At 51.3% G+C, this 25,593-nt stretch overlaps 1 protein-coding gene across 1 annotated transcript in view; it reads left to right on the top strand.

The window, feature by feature from the left end:
* hivep2a (HIVEP zinc finger 2a) overlaps positions 1–24,391 on the top strand; it is a 33,410-nt gene extending 9,019 nt beyond the window's left edge. Inside the window, exons 3-6 of the mRNA XM_080200852.1 lie at positions 14,246–14,421; positions 17,675–17,776; positions 19,331–20,265; positions 23,532–24,391. Of these exons, the coding sequence (XP_080056978.1) occupies positions 14,246–14,421; positions 17,675–17,776; positions 19,331–20,265; positions 23,532–24,260 (1,942 nt within the window). The 3' untranslated portion in view covers positions 24,261–24,391. The remainder of the gene's footprint in view (positions 1–14,245; positions 14,422–17,674; positions 17,777–19,330; positions 20,266–23,531) is intronic.
* The last annotated feature ends 1,202 nt before the right edge of the window (positions 24,392–25,593 follow it).

Here is a 25,593-nt window from a genome sequence, read left to right as displayed (position 1 = left end):
CCCTCACTCTGACTCTCCCTCACTCTGACAATCCCTCACTCTGACACTCCCTCACTCTGACATTCCCTCACTCTGACTCTCCCTCACTCTGACACTCCCTCACTCTGACACTCCATCACTCTGACACTCCCTCACTCTGACACTCCCTCACTCTGACATTCCCTCACTCTGACTCTCCCTCACTCTGACACTCCCTCACTCTGACACTCCCTCACTCTGACATTCCCTCACTCTGACTCTCCCTCACTCTGACACTCCCTCACTCTGACTCTCCCTCACTCTGACACTCCCTCACTCTGACACTCCATCACTCTGACACTCCCTCACTCTGACATTCCCTCACTCTGACTCTCCCTCACTCTGACACTCCCTCACTCTGACACTCCCTCACTCTGACACTCCCTCACTCTGACTCTCCCTCACTCTGACACTCCCTCACTCTGACACTCCCTCACTCTGACACTCCCTCACTCTGACACTCCCTCACTCTGACTCTCCCTCACTCTGACACTCCCTCACTCTGACACTCCCTCACTCTGACACTCGCTCACACTGACACTCCCTCACTCTGACTCTCCCTCACTCTGACTCTCCCTCACTCTGACTCTCCCTCACTCTGACACTCCCTCACTCTGACTCTCCCTCACTCTGACTCTCCCTCACTCTGACTCTCCCTCACTCTGACACTCCATCACTCTGACTCTCCCTCACTCTGACTCTCCCTCACTCTGACTCTCCCTCACTCTGACACTCCATCACTCTGACTCTCCCTCACTCTGACACTCCCTCACTCTGACTCTCCCTCACTCTGACACTCCATCACTCTGACACTCGCTCACACTGACACTCGCTCACTCTGACTCTCCCTCACTCTGACTCTCCCTCACTCTGACACTCCCTCACTCTGACACTCCATCACTCTGACACTCCCTCACTCTGACACTCGCTCACTCTGACACTCCCTCACTCTGACTTTCCCTCACTCTGACACTCGCTCACTCTGACTCTCCCTCACTCTGACACTCCATCACTCTGACACTCGCTCACACTGACACTCGCTCACTCTGACACTCGCTCACTCTGACACTCGCTCACTCTGACACTCGCTCACTCCGTCACTCTGACACTCGCTCACACTGACACTCGCTCACTCTGTCACTCTGACACTCCGTCACTCTGACTCTCCCTCACTCTGACACTCCCTCACTCTGACACTCCATCACTCTGACACTCGCTCACTCTGACTCTCCCTCACTCTGACACTCCATCACTCTGACACTCGCTCACACTGACACTCGCTCACTCTGACTCTCCCTCACTCTGACTCTCCCTCACTCTGACACTCCCTCACTCTGACACTCCATCACTCTGACACTCGCTCACACTGACACTCGCTCACTCTGACACTCCCTCACTCTGACTTTCCCTCACTCTGACACTCGCTCACTCTGACTCTCCCTCACTCTGACACTCGCTCACTCTGACACTCGCTCACTCTGACACTCGCTCACTCCGTCACTCTGACACTCGCTCACACTGACACTCGCTCACTCTGTCACTCTGACACTCCGTCAGTCTGACACTCCGTCACTCTGACACTCGCTCACACTGACACTCGCTCACTCTGTCACTCTGACACTCCGTCAGTCTGACACTCCGTCACTCTGACGCTCCGTCACTCTGACACTCGCTCACACTGACACTCGCTCACTCTGACACTCGCTCACTCTGACACTCGCTCACTCTGACACTCGCTCACTCTGTCACTCTGACACTCCGTCACTCTGACACTTGCTCACTCTGTCACTCTGACACTCCGTCACTCTGACACTCGCTCACTCTGTCACTCTGACACTCGCTCACTCTGTCACTCTGACACTCGCTCACTCTGTCACTCTGACACTCCGTCACTCTGACACTCGCTCACTCTCTCACTCTGACACTCCGTCACTCTGACACTCGCTCACTCTGTCACTCTGACACTCGCTCACTCTGACACTCCGTCACTCTGACACTCCGTCACTCTGACACTCGCTCACTCTGACACTCCGTCACTCTGACACTCCGTCACTCTGACACTCGCTCACACTGACACTCGCTCATTCTGACACTCGCTCACTCTGTCACTCTGACACTCCGTCACTCTGACACTCGCTCACTCTGTCACTCTGACACTCCGTCACTCTGACACTCGCTTACTCTGACACTCTGACACTCCGTCACTCTGACACTCGCTCACACTGACACTCGCTCATTCTGACACTCGCTCACTCTGTCACTCTGACACTCTGTCACTCTGACACTCGCTCACTCTGACACTCCGTCACTCTGACACTCCGTCACTCTGACACTCGCTCACACTGACACTCGCTCATTCTGACACTCGCTCACTCTGTCACTCTGGCACTCCGTCACTCTGACACTCCGTCACTCTGACACTCGCTCACTCTGTCACTCTGACACTCCGTCACTCTGACACTCGCTCACACTGACACTCGCTCACTCTGACACTCCGTCACTCTGACACTCCGTCACTCTGACACTCCGTCACTCTGGCAGTCCGTCACTCTGACACTCTGTCACTCTGACACTCTGTCACTCTGACACTCGCTCACACTGACACTCGCTCACTCTGACACTCCCTCACTCTGACTCTCCCTCACTCTGACACTCGCTCACTCTGACACTCCGTCACTCTGGCACTCCGTCACTCTGACACTCCCTCACTCTGACACTCCCTCACTCTGACATTCCCTCACTCTGACTTTCCCTCACTCTGACACTCCCTCACTCTGACACTCCCTCACTCTGACATTCCCTCACTCTGACTTTCCCTCACTCTGACATTCCCTCACTCTGACACTCGCTCACTCTGACACTCGCTCACTCTGTCACTCGCTCACTCTGTCACTCGCTCACTCTGTCACTCCGTCACTCTGACACTCCCTCACTCTGTCACTCCCTCACTCTGACACTCCCTCACTCTGACATTCCCTCACTCTGACTTTCCCTCACTCTGACACTCCCTCACTCTGACACTCCCTCACTCTGACACTCGCTCACTCTGGCATTCCCTCACTCTGACTTTCCCTCACTCTGACACTCCGTCACTCTGACACTCCGTCACTCTGACACTCGCTCACACTGACACTCGCTCATTCTGACACTCGCTCACTCTGTCAATCTGGCACTCCGTCACTCTGACACTCGCTCACTCTGTCACTCTGACACTCCGTCACTCTGACACTCGCTCACACTGACACTCGCTCACTCTGACACTCCGTCACTCTGACACTCCGTCACTCTGACACTCCGTCACTCTGACACTCCGTCACTCTGGCAGTCCGTCACTCTGACACTCTGTCACTCTGACACTCGCTCACTCTGACACTCGCTCACACTGACACTCGCTCACTCTGACACTCCCTCACTCTGACTCTCCCTCACTCTGACACTCGCTCACTCTGACACTCCGTCACTCTGGCACTCCGTCACTCTGACATTCCCTCACTCTGACACTCCCTCACTCTGACATTCCCTCACTCTGACTTTCCCTCACTCTGACATTCCCTCACTCTGACACTCGCTCACTCTGACACTCGCTCACTCTGTCACTCGCTCACTCTGTCACTCGCTCACTCTGTCACTCCGTCACTCTGACACTCCGTCACTCTGACACTCCCTCACTCTGTCACTCCCTCACTCTGACACTCCCTCACTCTGACATTCCCTCACTCTGACTTTCCCTCACTCTGACACTCCCTCACTCTGACACTCCCTCACTCTGACACTCCCTCACTCTGACACTCCGTCACTCTGACGCTCCGCCACTCTGACTTTCCCTCACTCTGACACTCGCTCACTCTGACACTCGCTCACTCTGACACTCGCTCACTCTGGCATTCCCTCACTCTGACTTTCCCTCACTCTGACACTCCGTCACTCTGACACTCCGTCACTGAGACACTCCCTCACTCTGACACTCCCTCACTCTGACACTCGCTCACTCTGACACTCGCTCACTCTGACACTCGCTCATTCTGATACTCCGTCACTCTGACGCTCCGTCACTCTGACACTCGCTCACTCTGACACTCGCTCACTCTGACACTCCGTCACTCTGACGCTCCGTCACTCTGACTTTCCCTCACTCTGACACTCGCTCACTCTGACACTCGCTCACTCTGACACTCGCTCACTCTGACACTCGCTCACTCTGACGCTCCGTCACTCTGACGCTCCGTCACTCTGACTTTCCCTCACTCTGACACTCGCTCACTCTGACACTCCGTCACTCTGACCTCCGTCACTCTGACTTTCCCTCACTCTGATTCTCCCTCACACTGACACTCGCTCACTCTGACACTCGCTCACTCTGACTTTCCCTCACTCTGACTTTCCCTCACTCTGACACTCGCTCACTCTGACACTCCCTCACTCTGACACTCCCTCACTCTGACACTCCCTCACTGAGACACTCCCTCACTCTGACACTCCCTCACTCTGACACTCCCTCACTGAGACACTCCCTCACTCTGACACTCCCTCACTCTGACACTCCCTCACTCTGACACTCCCTCACTCTGACACTCGCTCACTCTGACTTTCCCTCACTCTGACACTCCCTCACTCTGACACTCGCTCACCTTGACTTTCCCTCACTCTGACACTCGCTCACTCTGACTTTCCCTCACTCTGACTTTCCCTCACTCTGACTTTCCCTCACTCTGACACTCACTCACTGAGACACTCCCTCACTCTGACACTCCCTCACTCTGACACTCCCTCACTCTGACACTCCCTCACTGAGACACTCCCTCACTCTGACACTCCCTCACTCTGACACTCCCTCACTCTGACACTCCCTCACTGAGACACTCCCTCACTCTGACACTCCCTCACTCTGACACTCCCTCACTCTGACACTCCGTCACTCTGACACTCCCTCACTCTGACACTCCCTCACTCTGACACTCGCTCACTCTGACACTCCCTCACTCTGACATTCCCTCACTCTGACATTCCCTCACTCTGACACTCCCTCAGTCTGGCACTCCCTCAGTCTGACATTCCCTCACTGAGAAACTCCCTCACTGAGACACTCCGTCACTGAGACACTCCCTCACTCTGACACTCCCTCATACTCTGATTCTCCCTCACTCTGACACTGCCTCACTCTGACACTCGCTCACTCTGACTCTCCCTCACTCTGACACTCCCTCACTCTGACACTCCCTCACTCTGACACTCCCTCACTGAGACACTCCCTCACTCTGACACTCCCTCACTCTGACACTCGCTCACTCTGACTTTCCCTCACTCTGACACTCCCTCACTCTGACACTCGCTCACTCTGACTTTCCCTCACTCTGACACTCGCTCACTCTGACTTTCCCTCACTCTGACTTTCCCTCACTCTGACTTTCCCTCACTCTGACACTCCCTCACTGAGACACTCCCTCACTCTGACACTCCCTCACTCTGACACTCCCTCACTCTGACACTCCCTCACTAAGACACTCCCTCACTCTGACACTCCCTCACTCTGACACTCCCTCACTGAGACACTCCCTCACTCTGACACTCCCTCACTCTGACACTCCCTCACTCTGACACTCCCTCACTCTGACATTCCCTCACTCTGACACTCCCTCACTCTGACACTCCCTCACTCTGACACTCCCTCACTCTGACACTCCCTCACTCTGACACTCCCTCACTCTGACACTCGCTCACTCTGACACTCCCTCACTCTGACACTCGCTCACTCTGACACTCCCTCACTGAGACACTCCGTCACTCTGACATTCCCTCACTCTGACACTCCCTCAGTCTGGCACTCCCTCAGTCTGACATTCCCTCACTGAGAAACTCCCTCACTGAGACACTCCGTCACTGAGACACTCCCTCACTCTGACACTCCCTCATACTCTGATTCTCCCTCACTCTGACACTGCCTCACTCTGACAGTCTGTCAGTCTGGCACTCCCTCAGTCTGACATTCCCTCACTCTGACACTCCATCACACTGGCACTCCCTCACTGAGACACCCCCTCACTGAGATACTCCAACACTCTTGACACTCCCTCACACTCTAAGACTCACTCTGACACTCCCTCACTCTGACCCTCCCTCACTCTGATACTTCCTCACTATCTCACCCTCTTCTTTTTGCTGCTGAGAGTTGAGCAGCAGGGTTCTCTCTGCCCCTCCGTCTGTGTTCTTTCGATGGTCAGGGTTTGAGTTGCGGTGATCTGGCAGTGTGTGTGTGTGGGAGGAGGGGGCAGGGGCGAGTTTTTTGATGGAGGGGGGTGTTTTTTACCGATTGGCACAGCACTGAGGCAGGAAGAATAACGAGCGAATGCCATTAAATGTCTTCATGATGTCATGGAGCCTGGCAGTTGATGTGTGTGAAGTGTTGTATCAGGATATTTTATCTGCCCACATGTACTGCTATTTATAGAGACCCTCGCAATGTGAGGCCAACTCATCACTTTTCGTATAGTGTGATTGAGGTGAGATTCAACTCGCTGTGTGTGTGTGTGTGTGTGTGTGTGTGTGTGTGTGTGTGTGTGTGTGTGTGTGTGTGTGTGTGTGTGTGTGTGTGTGTGTGTCCATACAGCACACACACACACACACTCACGTACACTCAAATGCAAACACCCACATTCTCACACATGTATACACACACTCACACCCACACACGCACCCGCACATACTCATGCACACTCACACATACACACTTACAAACACACGCACACACACACTCTCACACAGACACACACATACACACACTCGCACACACACACACACGCACATGCACACACACATACAGACACACACTTGCACACACACACAAACACGCACATACTCACACACACACACACACACATGAACACACACACACACACCCACACACACACATTCACGCATAAGCACATGCATGCTCGTCTTCACAGACAGATGCACACACACGCACATGCATGTGCATGCGTGCCTTCACACACACAGATGTGGCATCTGCAACTGTTCTATGGTATCAGTCACTGCACAGGAAGTAAGATAACACAGAAAGCAAGTGATGGGTGGCAGCAGCAAACACCCACAGTTTGATTAAAGAACTTGCAAGTCAAAGTTAAATGGGGCACAGTGTGTGAATGCAGTGCAGCAACTCATCAAGGCTCCTTCAGCATCACCTTCCAAACTCACAGCCCCTACCATCTAGGAGGACGCGGGCAGTAGCCACATGGCAAAAAAGAACACCACATGCAAATAACCCTCTGAGTCACTCAGCACTTGGAAATATATCACCGTTCCTTCACTGGGTCAAAATCCTGCAACTTCCTCCCTAACAGCGCTGTGGGTGTATCTGCACCCCGCGGGACTGCAGCACTTCAAGAAGGCAGTTCATCACCACCTTCTCAAGGGCACTGAGGGCATTAAGTGCTGGCCTAGCCCAGCGATGCCAACATCCAGTGAAACAGTGCTGCTGCCCAGGGGAGTCTCAGTATCAGGAAGGGCTGTTTCATGAACAGCTTCATGTTGAGATGACAAGTTCAGTGTTCGTTAAATGTAAATCCTGAAGTGTTCAACTGTGTGCGCCAACTCTCCCTCCCATGTGACCCTTTCCCTTCTGAGATTCACACCCTCGGTTACAGCAGATTGTTGGAACCCCGGGAGCCCAACAATCCTGCCGAGCTTCCGACACTAATCCCAGCGGTGTCCGGGAACAGGAGGTGGCCATTCAGCTCCTTGAGATCACGGCTGATTTCCGTCTTAGCTCCATTCACCCACATTGGCTTAATCTTTCTTCATATTCTTCTTCCGAAATAAGGACTGACATTTATCCCCAGTATTTACCCATGAACTTTCCGTGAGGTTTCCACTTTCTGATTTGGTTTATTATTGTATTAGTATACAGTGAAGAGTATTGTTTCTTGTGTGCTATACAGACAAAGCATACCGTTGTTGCAACTGTACACAACTCTGGTGCGGCTGCACTTGGAGTACTGTGTGCAGTTCTGGTCCCCACATTACAGGAAGGATGTGGAGGCGTTGGAGAGGGTGCAGAGGAGGTTTACCAGGATGTTGCCTGGTATGGAGGGGAGGTCCTATGAGGAGAGACTGAGGGATTTGGGGTTGTTTTCGCTGGAAAGAAGGCGGCTAAGAGGGGATCTTATTGAAACATATAAGATGATTAGAGGTTTAGATAGGGTGGATAGTAATAGCCTTTTTCCTCTGATGGAGAAATCTAGCACGAGGGGACATGGCTTTAAATTAAGGGGTGGTAGTTATAGGACGGATGTCAGGGGTAGGTTCTTTACTCAGAGGGTGGTGAGGGATTGGAATGCCCTGCCTGCTGCAGTTGTAAATGCGCCTAGTTTGGGGGCGTTTAAGAGATCCGTGGATAGGTTTATGGACGAAAAGGGATTGGTTTAGGTTAGAGGGTCATTGTTTTGTAACTGGTCGGCGCAACATCGTGGGCCGAAGGGCCTGTTCTGCGCTGTAATGTTCTATGTTCTATGTTCTATGTTTATACCAGGCAAAGGAAATGAGGGAGTGCAGAATGTAGTGTTACAGTCATAGCTGGGGTGTAGAGAAAGATCAACTTAATGCGAGGTAGGTCCATTCAAAAGTTTGACAGCAGCGGGGAAGAAGCTGTTCTTGAATCAGTCGGTACGTGACCTCAGACTATTGTATCTTTTTCTTGACGGAAAAAGGCGGAAGAGAGAATGTCCGGGGTGCGTGGGGTCCTTAATTGTGCTGGCTGCTTTTTCCGAGCACGCTTTTTTCTACCAAGTTTTGCATGACTGAGTGCTTTCTTAACACCTCCCCAAAAGGTGCTGCTCAAATCTTATGTTTACATCCACCCCTATAAGAACATAAGAAATAGGAGCAGGAGTAGGCCATCTAGCCCTTCGAGCCTGCCCCGCCATTCAATAAGATCATGGCTGATCTGAAGTGGATCAGTTCCACTTTCCCGCTTTCTCCCCATAACCCTTAATTCCCCTGTCTATCAGAAATCTACCCATGACTTAAATATATTCAGCGAGGCAGCCTCCACCACTTCAATGGGCAGAGAATTCCAGAGATTCACCACCCTTTGAGTGAAGAAGTTCCTCCTCAACTCCGTTCGAAACTGCGCCCCCCTTATCTTGAGGCTGTGCCCTCTAGTCCTGCTATCCTTTCTAAAGGGGAAGAATCTCTCTACCTCTACCCTATCCATCCCCTTCATTATCTTATACGTCTCTATAAGATCCCCCCTCAGCCTTCTAAACTCCAACGAGTACAGACCCAGTCTATTCAATCCTCAGCTTATGGTCTGGAACATACACTGGTGTCATCGGCATTACCCCCCAGCAGCTCACCCACTCCTGCCCTGATTTGACACGCGATGAGGGAGATTTTGGGTGGGCCGCACACACACAGTCTAGCTGTTTTAAAGTTTAAGCTTATTTATTAGTGTCGCAAGTAAGGCTTACATTAACACTGCAATGAAGTCATTGTGAAAATCCCCTAGTCGCCACACATTCTGGTTCGGGTACACCGAGGAAGAATTTAGTTTTGCAGCTAGCCAGCACATCTTTCGGAATGTGGGAGGAAACCAGAGCACCCGGAGGAAACCCACTCAGACATGGGGAGAATGTGCGGACTCCACACAGACAGTGGACCCAAGCCAGGAATTGAACCCGGGTCCCTGGCATTGTGAGGCAGCGGCGCTAACCACTGTGCCACCGTGCCGCCCACAAGTCAGCACTAGCTGCCCACCGAAGGGTCTCATCCCACCCCCGACGCTCTATTCTACCTGGCGGTGTGAGGCCCCTGCACCCGATACACCTCCTGATGGTTCAGCTCTCCTCAGTTGGTGGGCAGCTCTCTGAAGCAGGATGTTTTCTCTGGGCGTGGATAGAAATCCTTCCCCGACGTGAGGAACCAGGCGCCCACCTGAGAAACTAAAACTAACTGGCCGTGCTGTAAAGGAGACTTCCAACCCCCCACCCCCGAAATCTACAGCAGCCCCCCAAATCCCAGTGTAAACCCCTGCCCAATCTCAGTGTGAAAACCAATAATGAATTATATTCTCATGAAATATCTGTTGTAAAAACTCATCTGGATCACTAAGATCTTTCAGGGAAGGAACTCTGCTGTCTTTAGCTGGTCTTGCCTACATGTGACTCCAGACCCAGAGCAATGTGGTTGACTCCCAACTGCCCTCTGAGATGGCCAAGTGAGCCACTCAGTTCAAAGGCAATTAAGGATGCATGATAAGTACTGGCAACGACACTCTTGTCCCAAGAACAACTTAACAAGCATAATTTAATGCCCCCTGCAGTTTTTCTCTGTGGCCACCCACCATCAACTCTGGAGGCCTCCAAGGGTAGCCTTTCTGGTTGTATCGTAGCTTGGTATGGCTTCTGTTCTGCCCAAGACTGCAAAAAACTACAAAGGGTCATGAATGAAGCCCAGTCCATCACGCAAACCAGCTTCCCATCCATTGACTCTGTCTACACTTCCCTCTGCCTCAGAAAAGCAGCCAGCATAATCGAGGACCCCACGCTCCCCGGACATTCTCTCTTCCACCTTCTTCCATCAGGGAAAGAGATACAAAAGCCTGAGGTCACGTACCAACCGACTCAAGAACAGCTTCTTCCCTGCTGACATCGGGCTTTTGAATGGACCTACCTGGCATTAAGTTGATCTTTCTCTACACCCCTAGCTATGACTGTAACACTACATTCTGCACTCTCTCCTTTCCTTCTCAATGAACGGTATGCTTTGTCTGTATAGCGTGCATGAAACAATACTCTTCACTGTACAATAATACATGGGACAATAATAAATCAAATCGCAAATCAAAAAAGAGTTGGCACCTCCTACCTTGGACCATCCTGACTAGCCGAATTCCAGACACTCCCGTTGGCTGGCGAGGGAATCTTTTTCCTCGCTATAAGACATCTGCGACTTGTATCTCTGCAGTGATTGGCTGAGTGCCAGCCACCCTGATCCAAGATGGTGGCCCTCTGAAAATTGGCCTGTGCAAACCATGTGGTGCGAGGGCAATTAGGGATGGGCAACAAATGTTGGTCTTGCCAGCGATGCCCACCATAAGACATTGGTAAGGCCACACTTGGAATACTGTGTACAGTTCTGGTCACCCTATTATAGAAAGGATATTATTAAATTAGAAAGAGTACAGACGTAGTGTTACTGGGACTTGATGGTTTGAGTTATAAGGAGAGGTTGGATAGACTGGGATTTTTTTCTCTGGAGTGTAAGAGACTGAGTGGTGATCTTATAGAGGTCTATAAAATAATGAGGGGCATAGATCAGCTAGATAGTCAATATCTTTTCCCAAAGGTAGGGGAATCTAAAACTAGAAGGTATAGGTTTAAGGTGAGAGGGGAGAGATACAAAAGTGCCCAGGGGGGCAATGTGTTTCATTCAGAGGATGGTGAGTGTCTAGAACATGCTGCCAGAGGCAGTCATAGAGGCAGGTACAATTTTCTCTTTTAAAGAGCATTTAGACTGCTACATGGGTAAGATGGGTGTAGAGGGATATGGGCCAAATGCGGGCCACTGGGATTAGCTTAGTGGTAAAAGTTGGGTGGCATGGACAATTTGGGTCAAAGGACTTGTTTCCAGGCTGTAAATCTATATGACTTTATAAGATATAGGGGCAGAAGTAGGCCATTTGGCCCATCGAGCCTGCTCCGCCATGGCTCATAATTTCCTCAACCCCATTCTCCCGCTTTTTCCCCACAACTGTTGATGCCCTTACCAATCGAGAACCTATCCATCTCTGTCTTAAATGCAGTCAATGACCTGGCTTCCACACTGTGACAATGAATTCCAGAGACTTACCCCTCTCTGGTTGAAGAAAATCCTCCTCATCTTTGATTCTCAATCCTCAGTTCCACATCCCATGAAAGAATTAATAAAAACCATGGTGCATTTCTCCGATAGCCGTTCGGTTGTCGGGGGCTGGGGGGCGGTTTGGGCTGCACTCTGTTTTTCCATCACCAATCGATTACCGGTTTAATCTTTGGTGGAGAGTTCAAGGTTCAAGGCCCAAGTAGATTGGCCAATCTCCAATCAATAGAAGAGAACAACATTAAACGCTATGGGTGCAAGATGGTGGCTAATAAACCCAACGGAAAATTCCAGCAGAAATGTCTTTAACACGGGGAGTGCTGAGAATGTGAAACTTGCCAGCACAGGGAGTGGTAGGGGTGAATGCAAATTCATGTTTGGGGGAGTTTGCTGTGGGGAAGAAATATTGGCGGAGGTTCGAGTGGAGTCTAACCATCACAGTAGCCTGTTTCTCCAACCTCACCCCCCGCCCTGCCCCCAACACGGTGCATGGTGGCACAGTGGTTTGCACTGCTGCCTCACAGCGCTGGGGACCCGGGTTCAATTCCCAGCTCGGGTCACTCTCTGTGCAGAGTTTGCACATTCTCACCGTGTCTGCTTGGGTTTCCTCCAGGCACTCCGGTTTCCTCCAACACTCCAAAGATGTGCAGGGAAAGTGCATTGGCCATACTAAATTGCCCCTCAGTGCCCAAAGATATGTCGGTTAGGGGGATTAGCGGGGTAAATATACGCGGGGCTGCGGGGATGGGGCCTGGGTGAGGGCCTTTGTCGGAAAATTGGTACAGAGTTGATGGGCCGATCGGCCTCCTTCTGCACAGTCAGGATTGTGTGGATGTTTTTCTGTGAATATGTCAACGAGCGCAATGCGGTTATGTAAAACTCAACTAAACCGCCTGTGCGTCTCTGGTGGTGTGTGGGGCCAGCGAAGGCCGGAGCCATCCACCCAACCGCTCACCTCCTAACCTCCCAACATTCCTCACTCCCATCTCGGGCCTTGCTACAAGTAGATCTGCTGACACAAGTTACCCCCAACATTGCGCCAAAGGCGCGGAAGCCGCAACTACAACAACAAATTCGTCCTTTGTGTAGCACCTCCGACATAACTAAATTAATTCCGTGTCACCGCTTCTGTTACAGTTTGCTGTCTTTCAGAATCGGGTTGCTATGGCGAGGGGGTGCGGTGAGCACATGTTTCTGGTTAATGTGGATAGTGAGTGGCTCCAGTTGCCATGGGTATATAGAGTGAATGTCTCCAGTTGCTACGGGTTACGGAATAGCTCAGGTTGCCATGGGAAGCGAACTGCTTTCACAATGCATTGGCGTTTATCTTGTCTGACTAAATTCTTTCATTGAACAAATATGACGCTTTCAGCTTATCTCACTTCCCAAACAAGGGATAAGAAAAGTTAGCTGGCCGTTTCGTTGCAGTCTGCTGCGCCTTTGGCGAATTTGTGGGAGGGATGAGAATGCTGGACAAATTTAGCAAGGGCTTGAAACTTGTCAGCAGGTGACTAGGCCCGAGCGCGGTGCTCTGAGGGGAAAACCAATCTCAAGCCTGATCCCATTTCCCGCCCGGGTAACCGCTGCCAGAACGCAGCCGGGGATGGAACCATGTGGCAAAGGAAGAGGCCATTCAGTCCGTCTGCCCCGGTGCTGGCACCTTGAGACAGCTACGCAATCAGGCTCACTCCCTCAACCCTTTTCCCCGCGGCCAGACAGTTCGACCCCCTTTCGGGGGGTGGCGGGGGGGTTGTCCATGAGGTTCTCCAACCCTCGAGATGGAGGGGTTGGATCCTGCTATGCGCACCTGATTGCAGGCAGGGAAAGGTACAAATCGAAAAGATAGCCCAGTGTGTCAAGAGAGCCTCCGGCCTGATCAGTTAGGCTTCTGGAGCAGTTCGGCCGTATATACGTATTGGATGGGGGAGACGATGGCCCAATGGTATGATTGCTCGGACTATCAAACTCAGCTAATGCTCTGGGGACCCGCCTTCGAATCCCGCCACAGCAGATGGTGGAATTTGAATCCAATGAAGAGTAACCTGAAATAAAATAATAAATTGAAAATCCAGAATGAAGAATCCATTGGTGAGCCGGCAACCACTGTTGATGGTTGGGAAGAAAAATCCATCTGCTTCCTTTAGGGAAGGAAATCTGCCGTCCTTACCCGGCCTGGCCTTAGTGTAACTCCAGAGCCACGGCAGTGCGGGTAACTCCCAACTGCCCTCTGAACAAGGGCAACTAGGGATGGGCAATAAATGTTGGCCAGCCGATAACATCCATGTCCCAGGATTGAATATGTATCGCCTCTACCAAACTGGTTTTTTTTGCCGCACCAGGTTTCTATATTTAAACTCTTCCTTTGCTTTTACAGGTATAAATCGAACGAGGAGTATGTCTATGTGAGGGGACGGGGTAGAGGAAAGTATATTTGCGAGGAGTGCGGGATTCGCTGTAAAAAGCCCAGCATGCTGAAGAAACATATCCGAACGCACACTGACCTGCGACCCTTCATGTGCAAGTTCTGCAATTTTGCTTTCAAAACAAAAGGTGAGCTTTGCCTCTGTAGCGAAGCCCGGTTAGGGAGGGTTGGTGGGGGTGGGGGAGAGGTGCGGAGGTAGGGCGGGGTGTGGGGCAGAGCTGTTGCCCAGTTCTCACTCACAGAAGCAAGCAGTCCGTCGCCTGCCCATTTTTAGAATCAAAAAATATAAACACCCCCTCTTGTGTTGAGAGCTCACAAACAAACAGGGCAGGACGATTGGGGCACCCACCCTTCACCGAGCGGGCTCGCGGTGTAACGTGGCGTCACGCCTGTCTCATTTCCCAGATCGCGGTGGCACAGTGCTTGGCACTGTTGCCTCACAGTTCCAGAGGATCTGAGTTCGATTCCCCGGCTCGGGTCACCGTGTGCGTGGAGTTTGCACGTTCTCCCCGTGTCTGCGTGGGTTTGCTCCGGTTTCCTCCCACGTTGCAAAAGATGTGCGGGTTAGGTGGATTGGCCGTGTGAAATTGCCCCCTTAGTATCCTGGGATGTGTAGATTAGCGGGATCAGCAGGGTCAGTACGCGGGATTACGGGGATAGGGCCTGAGTGGGATTGGGATCGGTGCGGACTCGATGGGCTGAATGGCCTCCTTCTGCACTGCCGGGTTTCTATGGAAAGTTAAGTGGAAATATCGGGATAGCAGGAGGCCATTCAGCCCCTTGAGCTGCTAGCATCATATGGTGCATCGTTCAGAATGGGCTTGAATGGCCTCCTCTGGCCCTCACTTTTTATGTTATTATCACGGTTGATCTGCAAGTCCATCTACCTGCTTTAGTTCCATAACACCAAAAAGCCCTAAGCTTCCACAGTCACAGCCTTTTGATGGAGGGAGTTCCACCATCAGAGTTCATGCTCTGCAGGTGAATATTTAGGCAGTGCCTGCACTGCCATCCTTCAGAGGAGATTGTACAGCAGATTATAGAATCACACAACTGGCCCCCCCACACTCCACTCCAGCCTCCTGCCCTCTTCCCGCATTGAAATCTGCCATGGTAACCCTCTATAGACTTCTCCCTCATCCACCGAGAACCGCTACGGTGTAGAAGGAGGCCATTTGGCCCATTGAGTCTGCACCGACCACAATCCCACCCGAGTCCTATCCCCATATCACCATGTATTTACCCGAGCTAATCCCCCTGATGCTAAGGAGCGATTTAGCATGGCTGATCCGCCAACCGGAGTAACACCCACGTAGACGTGGAGAGAATGTACAACCTCAACACGCAGTGACCCAAGGTCGGGAATCGAACCTGGGTCCCTGGTGCTGTGAGGCAGTAGTGCTAACCACTGTGCCATTCTGCCGCTCTCTCTAGCTACTCCTTAGAAGTATCGACATGATTCACCTCAACCACTCCCCGTGGTGGCAAATTCCACAATCTCATCACTTTCTAAGTACAGAGGGTTCTGCTGAATTCCCGATCGGATTTCTCGGTGGCTGTGTTACACTGATATCTAAGAATGTATCCAGTTACGCTCTTCCCAAAAGAGGGAAACACACCCTCAGCACCCAATCAAAACCACTTCTCATGAGGGAGAAGGAAAGGGGGGATGGCTGATAGGTTTAGATGACTGGGCGTGGAGGGTTAGCACCAGCATGGATTGGGTGGGACGAATGGCCTGTTTCTGTACCCTATATCCTCTGTAATGCCTTGGAAATAGCATCTCATTTTTAGCAAGGCTCCAACGGCCGAGTGGTATTATCGCTAGACTATTAATCCAGAAACTCGGCTTATGTTCTGGGGACCTGGGTTCGAATCCCATCCACGGCAGATGGGGGGATTTAAATTCAATTAAAAAGTATCTGGAATTAGGAATCTACTGATGACCATGAAACAATTGTCAGGAAAAACCCATCTGGTTCACTTATGTCCTTTAGGGAAGGAAATCTGCCGTCCTTTAGGGAAGGAAATCTGCTGTCCTTTAGGGAAGGAAATCTGCCATCCTTACTAGGCCTGGCCCACTTGTCATTCTAGAGCCACAGCAATGTGGTATGACTCTCAACTGCCCTCGGGCAACGAGGGATGGGCAGTAAATGCCAGCCAGCGATGCCCGTGTCCCATGAATGAGTAAAAAAGACTTCATGGTGATGGTTATTAAAGACTCCGTGGCAGAATGATTTTTTTTTCCCGTTGGCCTGGCCAGGATTACTCTGCGAATGATCACAGTCGAGAGAGGGACAAGAAGAAACAAGCCAGTCAACTTATCATGTCTTTAGTGGCTGTTTGTGGGTTTAGATTGTCTGCCAAATGCTTTATTTATTGTCTGCTCAATAACAGCGAGGACAGTGGCAGCTTTTCCAGAGTCAGTTACTTTACAGAACCGCTCCATGGACATTTTCATAAGTGCAGAAGAAGGCCATTTGGCCTATTGAGTCTATACTGGCCACAATCCCACCCACTCCCTATTCCCATAACCCCATGCATTTACCCGAGCTCGTCCCCTTGACATTAAGGGGCAATTTATCCTGGCCGATCCACCTAACCCGCACATCTTTGGAGTGCGGGAGGAAAACCCACGCAGGCACGGGGAGAATGTGCAAACTCCACGCAGACAGTGACCCGAGGCCAGGAATCAGCTTAGGTTCCCTGGCGCCGTGAGGAGTGGGGCTTACCACAGTGCCACCGTGCCACCCCATTGAACAATCTCAACACAGTTCAATTGTGCAAACTGACCAGATCGCTCCCAACAGCAGCAGGCCCGAGCGTGGGAGCATAATGACTGCATTGTGGTGAATTAAAGTTTATTTATTAGTTTCACAAATAAGGCTTACATTAACACCGCAATGAAGTTACTGTGAAAATCCCCCCCCAGTCGCCACACTCCGGTGCCTGTTCGGGTCAGTGTACCTAAACCGGCACGTCTTTCAGACTGGGGGGAGGAAACCGGAGGAAACCCACGCAGACACGGGGAGAATGTGCAAACTCCTCACAGACAGTGACCCGAGCCGGGAATTGAACCCAGGTCCCTGGTGCTGCGAGGCAGCAGTGCTAACCACTGTACCACCGAGCCAAATTAACAGGCTACTAGTAAATTAATGGATCCATTGGCAGTCTTTTGAAACAAGAATTAGTTTGCGGGCTCCGATACCTCACTGTGGTGAGGCGGGAGATGAATGAGTCACCCTTGTCAGTTGCAAGGTGAAGTGTAGGATGCTGTGTGCCTGTTGGATGGAATAAATAGAGACATTGTCAACCTTGGCTGCTTTTGCAGGCTAATTATCTCGGGATGCTTACCTTTGCCATTTTGTCTTTTCATTCCAGGAAACCTGACAAAGCATATGAAGTCAAAGGCTCACACCAAGAAATGCCTGGAGCTGGGCATCGCGGTGACCTGCACGTATAACACGGACACAGAGGAAGCAGGCAAGTTAGAAAGCTCTTCCTCATTTCATCATCTCTTCATAAGGAGGCCCTTTGGCCCATCCTACCAGTGCTAGCTCTTTAAGGAGGCTAGCCAATTAGACCTCAGCCCTATCCCCACAATTCCTGCTTTTGATAGCCACTATTGAATCTGCAGCCGCCACCCTTTCATTCAACGTACCCCAGGTCACAGGAGAGTCACTGGGTTGATTCAGGAGTTGAGAGGGTTGGCCTGTGAGGAGTGACTGAGTAAACTGGGGCTATACTCATTGGAATTCGGAAGAGTGAGGAGCGGCCTCACAGAAGCGTACAAGATAGGAGCAGGAGGAGGCCATTTGGCCCTTCGAGCCTGCCCCGCTATTCATTACGATCATGGCTGATCGTCCAACTCAATCGCCTCATCCTGCTTTCTCCCTTTGATCCCATTCACCCCAAGTGCTATGTCCAGCTGCCTCTTGAGTATTGAAACATATAAGATTACGAAGGGAATAGATAAGATCGAAGCAGGGAGGTTGTTTCCACTGGCGGGTGAAACTAGAACGAGGGAGCGTGGCCTCAGAACGAGGGGACAAAGACTTAGGTCTGAGTTGAAGAGGAACTTTTTCACCCAAAGGGTTGTGAATTTCCTGCCCAGTGAAGCACTTGAGGTTACCTCATTGAATTTTTTAAGGCAAGGATAGATAAATTTTTGAACAGTAAAGGAATTAAGGGTTCAGATGAGCGGGCGGGTAAGTGGAGCTGAGTCCATGAAAGAACAGTCACGATCTTATTGAATAGCGGAGCAGGGGTCAGATGACCTACTCCTGCTCCGAGTTCATACGTTCACACAACTCGCTGTGATCAAAGAAAAACTCCTTGTATCCCCTATCCACTTCCAGTTGCTTAACGAATGATCTGCGTCCTCTGATTGCCAACCCTGGTGTGTTCCCTGGTTGAGTTTCCCTGGTGGAGAGATCCCTGGTGGAGAGATCCCTGGTGGAGTGATCCCTGGTGGACAGATCCCTGCTGGATGGGTTCCATGGCAGTGCAGCGGGCAATCCATGCGAAAGCCCGTAGGCATTGGCAGGATCAGAAGATCCAGCCAGTGGCCAACGGCTCGCCAAACCCACCGCGGGAAATCCTGCCAGGGAAGGCGGAAAATCCCGGCTGAAGAGTTGTGAAAAACTGGAAGGGAGTGGGAGTCAATAGAACATGTCAACAGTATTGATACAGATGGGTTTGTGTAAGAATAATAAAGATGATGGGATCAAAGTGATACTGGTCAACTATCACCTGATTGAAGAGTGGATAGGTTTGAGGGGCTGAATGGCCTAATCCAGCTTTCCTTTAGTTGGACAAAGTGCAGCACTTCTATCCGATTAAGGATCATGATGAGAGACTTTGAACGCATATCAAATCCTGGGCTGAATCCGTAAAGTTAGGAGAGTGTGTGAGAATCCAGTAATTAATATTGGGGTTCGCTGGGGAACTGACGCCGAAACCCTCATTACGCAAGGACTTGACCTGCTGAGACCCCATTCCCCGCGCACTAATTTCCGCGTTACGCTTCTCTTTCAGGAATTACCGATGAGATTGAGAAGGATGCGTTGAGCGATGTCCCAGTCCGGCACCAGTTCTCAGATCCCGAAGAATCAGACGGAGCGGAGGAGGAGGGAGATGAAGATGATGATGATGAGGATGATGAGGATGAAGACCGACAGGGCGATAGCACTCCAACCACAAGGTCGCGAAGTACCAGCCCACTACCACACAGCTCCAAACCATCTTCCGTTACCTTTAGCATCGCCTCGCCCTCTGCCTTTGATGTTTCACATTCAAACAACCAGTCTTCCCTCATTAGTTACTTGGTGACACTACCCCGCATCCAAGTAACCCCGCTGGTGCCGCCCAGTTATTCTCACGCAGGGACTCCACTCACGGATTATCAGAGGAGTGTGCGGAATAGAGTGGCAGAGTCAGTCGAGTACAAGGATAGACTGGACATACCGACTTCGACTAACGTCTGGCTACCGCGAACAGACGACGCGTCTTCCAGGGACGACAGCTCCAGGGAAATGTCCCCCTCGGGAGATACGGGCTCCAGCACTCAACCGTCACCCGGCTACGACAGCTCCCCGGGGAGAGAGGCGTCACCCACCTCGCAGAGGTACCTGTCCCCGAGGAGAGACCTTTCGCCCAGGAGACACCTGTCTCCTCGAAGGGAGATTTCACCAATACGGCACCGGTCGCCAAAGAGGGAGACCTACCTGAGCGAGATGTCCCCGAGGAGGGACGCATCGCCCCGGAGGCACTTCCTTCCGAGGGGAGAGATACCGTCGCCGCGGCAGCTGTCCCCTGTGAAAGACCTCTCCCCGAGGAGGGAGCTGTCTCCGAGAAGGGACTACAGAGAGAGGAGGCACATGCCATTAATGAGAGCAACCTCGCCCAGGAGGGGGTCATTCCAAAGCGGCTATATGACGGGCCAATACATGCAGCATGCGGACATGAGTTTGGTGAGTACGTACACCGGTGTGAAGAATTCGGGAAAAATAAATTCATACCTTCAAGACACGTGGGAGAGACAAATTGTACTTTACAATGATCTACAGCACACCTGGGTATTAAGAAAGCGCCTTTAACAGTGGCCCAGCATGCCATTGAGTTCAAGGGCAATTAGAGATGGGCAACACATTCTGACCTGCTGTTCCTGCCTAGTTTGAGATAGTAACAAGTCTCACAACACCAGGTTAAAGTCCACCGTGTTTATTTGGAATCACGAGCTTTCAGAGCGCCGTTCCTTCGAAAGCTCGTGACTCCAATTAAACCTGGTGGACTTTAACCTGGTGTTGTGAGACTTCTTACTGTGTTGACCCCAGTCCAACGCCGGCATCTCCACATCCTGGTTTGAGATAAGTAGCAGCTCCATAAGATCACCACGCTTCCCAACGCCACAATAACATAAAGAGATATTGTAAATAAATTTGCATCCCTGTTTCTAGATAGATCCATTTGACCCAACTGGTCAATGCTGGTGTACATCCCTAGGGCCTCCACCCAACCAACTTTATCTCACCCAATCGTCATAGACATTAGGGGGCAGCACAGTGGTTAGCACCGCTGCTTCACAGCTGCAGGGTCCTGGGTTCGATTCCCGGCTCGGGTCACTGTCTGTGTGGAGTTTGCACATTCTCCTCGTGTCTGTGCGGGTTTCCTCCGGATACTCCGGTTTCCTCCCACAGTCCAAAGATGTGCGGGTTAGGTTGATTGGCCATGCTAAGAAATTGCCCCTGAGTGTCTAGGGATGTGTAGGTTAGAGGGATTAGTGGGTATAATATGTAGGGGGTGGGCCTGGGTGGGATTGTGTTTGGTGCAGACTCGATGGGCTGAAGGGCCTCTTTCTGCACTGTAGAGTTCTATGATGATGACGTTCACTCCTTTCCCCGTGTGCTTAACTAGTTCCCTTTGATGTGGCCAATATCATTGGCCTTGACCTCCCCAGAACAGTCAGGCATTCCACACTCTGATCCCTCTTGTTGAATGATTCTCATTGCCTTCTGCTGAGGGATATCACAAACAGGCCATTCAGCCCAAAGTTATTTTGTCCTTTCATAAGATGTGGGCATCCCTGGCGAAGGGTCAGCGTTTGTTGCATATTCCTAATAGCTCTTTGAATTGAGTGTCTCACTCGGCTATTTTCAAAGGGCAGTTAAGAGTTAACTGCATCGCTGTGGGTCTGGAGTCACATGTAGGTCAGACGGGTAAGGGTGCAGATTTCCTTTCCTAAAGGACATTAGTGAATCAGATGGGTTTTTACGATAATCGAAAATGGTTTTAATTGTCGCTATCACTGAGACAAGCTTTCGTGGTGGCACAGTGGTTAGCACTAGTGCCTCACAGCGCCAGGGACCCGGGTTTGATTCCCTGCTTGGCTCGCTATCTGTGTATGTCTGTCTGTGCACGTTGTCCCTGTGTATGCGTGGGTTTCCTCCGGGTGCTCCAGTTTCCTCCCACAGTCCAAGAAATTTGCTGATGACACCAAAATTGGTGGAAAGGCAAATTGTGCGGAGGGTGTGGAGAGTCTACAGAAGGATCTAGATAGGCTGGGCGAATGGGCCAGGAAATGGCAAATGGAATTTAATGTTGGCAAGTGTGAGGTGGTCCACTTTGGTAGGAAGAATGGTAGGAAGGACTAGTACTTACGTGGCGAAAAACTGCAGCAGGCGACAGTGCAGAGGGACCTCGGGGTCCTTGTGCATGAGTCGCAAAAACCCAGCTTGCAGGTGCAGCAGGTGGTCAGGAAGGCGAATGGGATGCTGGCCTTCATAGCGAGGGGGATTGAATATAAAAGTAGGGAGGTCTTGCTGCGGCTGTATAGGGCATTGGTGAGGCCGCAGCTGGAGTACTGTGTGCAGTTTTGGGCGCCGTTCTTATGCAAGGATATTTTGGCCTTGGAGGGAGTGCAGAGGAGGTTTACTAGGCTGATGCCGGAGTTGAGGGGGTTGAGCTATGAGGAGAGGCTGAATAAATTAGGCTTGTACTCGTTAGAGTTTAGAAGAATGAGGGGAGATCTCATTGAGACGTATAAGATGATGAATGGGATGGATAGGATAGAGGTGGAGAGACTCTTCCCGCTCAGAAAGGATAGTAGGACTAGGGGGCACAGCCTCAAGATAAAGGGGGGGCGGTTTAGAACGGAGTTGAGGAGGAACTTCTTCACTCAAAGGGTGGTGAATCTCTGGAATTCTCTGCCTGTTGAAGTGGTGGAGGCTACCTTGCTAAATATTTTTAAGACGCGGGTTGATGGGTTTTTGATAAGAGAGGGGATTAAGGGTTATGGGGAGAGGGCGGGAATGTGGAGCTGAGCCAAGACAGATCAGCCATGATCTTATTGAATGGCGGGGCAGGCTCGAAGGGCTAGTTGGCCTACTCCTGCTCCTATTTCTTATGTTCTTATGTAAAAACATGCCTAAATCTCCTTCAGTGTATTGAACAAGTGTGACAACTTGGGGATTTTCACAGTAACTTCATTGCAGTGTTAATATAAGTCTACTTGTAACACTAATAAATAAACCTTACAATGATTTATGAATGGAATTTAGATTTCCCCAGCTGCTGTGATTTGAACCCAGAACATTAGCTCTGGCCCCTAGATAGATAGTCCACCATCTCCCTGGCTCCTCACAAACCTCCCTCACCTACTTTATCCCACTCGATCAAAGTTGATTGATTTATTACTGAGTTGAAGCATAACTCATCAAGGGGATTACTCCCCAAGCAATGCAGGGATGAGAATGATTTTCTGGGTTACGGGCGAAGAACATAAGAACATAAGAAATAGGAGCAGGAGTAGGCCATCTAGCCCTTCGAGCCTGCCCCGCCATTCAGTAAGATCATGGCTGATCTGAAGTGGATCGGTTCCACTTTCCCGCCTGTTCCGTTAATTTCCCGGTCTATCAGAAACCTATCTACCCGTGACTTAAACATATTCAACGAGGCAGCCTCCATCACTTCAATGGGCAGAGGATTCCAGAGATTCACCACCCTTTGGGTGAAGAAGTTCCTCCTCAACTCTGTTCTAAACTGCACCCCCCCCCCATCTTATTTTGAGGCTGTGCCCTCTAGTTCTGGTTTCCTTTCCAAGCGAGAAGAATCTCGAGCGAAGACAGGCGCAAAGTGAGACGGGATGTTGTACGAAATGAACAAACGAGGCTCTGACTCTGCTCCAAATCGCCTTTCCATGATTTTTTTTTTGTTTTGTCTTTTGTGTGTGTGTGTACAGAGACAACCTCACCTGAATTCGTACGATAACAGCCGGATGGTGCCCTGGTCAGCGTACGCCGCTTGTGAGAGTGACCCAGGAGAATCAGGCCGGCCAATTCTTTCCGAGGGGCAGCAAGGTTGTCTCTTCAGCCACCTTCCCCTGCACTCGCAGCAACAAGTGCGGGCCCCGTACCAAATGATACCGATCGGAGGCATTCAGATGGTCCACTCGGGGGCAGCAGCGTTCCCGGGGCTGCTCCCGGCTTCTCCGCTCCCTCTGCAAGTGAGGCAAAGGGAGAAGAGCATTATTGATGAGGCCACGCACTGCGTCATCGAGAGCATCAAGGAGATGGACATCTTCTCCAAGTCCGAGGACGCACAAATGGCGTCCCCCATGGCCGTGTCCCCTCCGCGGCCGACCAGCCCCCTAGACCCTTTCGGGATGGCCCCCCCCGGAGCGGAGGGGAGCCGGACAGCGGGAGGGGAAGGGTACGCCCGGGTCTTTGAGGGGCAGCAGGAGCACCGGACGCTGCAGTCCCACCCGGAGACAGGCCCGGCCCCCGCCAGGGCGGTGATCGCCCAGTCCCGACTGGCCGAGACGATGAAGACCTTCGATTGCGGGCGGCGCGGGGACAGCACGGCGGGCGGGCAGAGCGGCCCCGAGCTGCCGGGCGCGGAGCACTTCAGCGGGCCGCAACCCACCCGCCCAGAGGAGCATCGGCTGCCTGGCTTTGGCCACCAGGGGTAACGACCTGTGCCCGCGTTGGCGAGAAGCCTTAGATGCCAACACGGGAGAGGCTGAACGAGCCAAACCACCTGGGCAATAAGACAGACTACAAAATGGCCTTGCAGCTGGGTTCCCAGTGAAGGCAAGGGTTTGGGGAGGGGGTTGGGGGAGGGAGGGGGTGGGGGTGGGTAGGAGAGAATGTGGGGAGGGGAGTGGGGGGGGGGGGTGGGGTGGGGGGGGGGGGGGGTAAGGGGCATGCCGGCTGCTGCAACCTTTGTCTATCGTGGTCAAGACTTAAAATACAAAATATATGGAGATATTTTCTATTTGTAACTTTGAAAATAATAAACCCTGACCAAAACCAACTCGCAGACTTTACCTTTGTCGTCCAGTTCAAGTACTTTATTTCATTTTCCGAAACGTCGCAGATATTTTGTGCCTTTTTTTGTTCTTTTTTCTCTCGCTCGGACTCTTGTACACGTCACGGGGAAAAGAAGAGGATTTGTACAAATTTTAGAACTCATGTACCTGCTTAATATTTGTCCTGGTTTCTTTTTTTCTCTCCTCAGAGCACTTGTTGGGTTTATTTTGGGGGTGGGATGGGAGTTTGTGTTGAATGATGTGAATTAATTGGAACGGTTTATTTTTATGGGTGAGGTGCAGGGGGCAGAATATCATTATATATGTGAGGTTGCACTAAAAATGTATTTTTATACAGGTGAACTACTCTTGTGTACAGCAATGAATTCTGTGATACTAATATTTATTACGTTTTGTTTTATAACTTGTAGAGGTTTTTTTTTTGTGTCTCCCTCTCATTATAGACAACTCTTACATGCAGCATGGGGTTTGTTTTGAGGACATTAGGATAAAGATTTGTATGCTGTAAATTTCTTGCTGCTGAGATTTCAAGGGGTGGGCACTGCCAACGCAACCAGTCCCCGTACTGTCAAAAGCTCCAACCATCGTGCGAACTGTCCTTTGGTTCCTGTTTGAGCAACGAGCGCTGAGAACATTGTGGATGTTGGGTGGAGAAGTTGGGCCACTCCCTGCAAAGAAAGAATTGAACGAGTAGCATCTCGGTGAATTCTTTCTTCCTTCCCCAGCTCTCCCTCTCTCTTCCTCCTCTCCATCTCTGGTGCCTCAGTGAAGTCCAAAGGATTGACGGGAGGCCTGTTTGCAAAGCTGCCTTCAGTCGCGACCGTGTGTCCGCTGCTCTCCGTCAGACAATCCCAAAATAAAACTCACTGTCTGTTCCCTCTCTGGATCCCTCGCCGGGGCCCCACCTCGGCAGCAAGGCCGAGACTCGGAAGGAAGAGCTCGGGACGGGAGCCGAGGCGTCCGACCTCCTGGA

This window comes from Carcharhinus amblyrhynchos, chromosome 12 (genome assembly GCF_965287045.1).
Source record: "Carcharhinus amblyrhynchos chromosome 12, sCarAmb.v2.hapA, whole genome shotgun sequence".
Taxonomy (NCBI): domain Eukaryota; kingdom Metazoa; phylum Chordata; class Chondrichthyes; order Carcharhiniformes; family Carcharhinidae; genus Carcharhinus; species Carcharhinus amblyrhynchos.
This window is presented reverse-complemented; position numbering and strand designations above follow the sequence as displayed.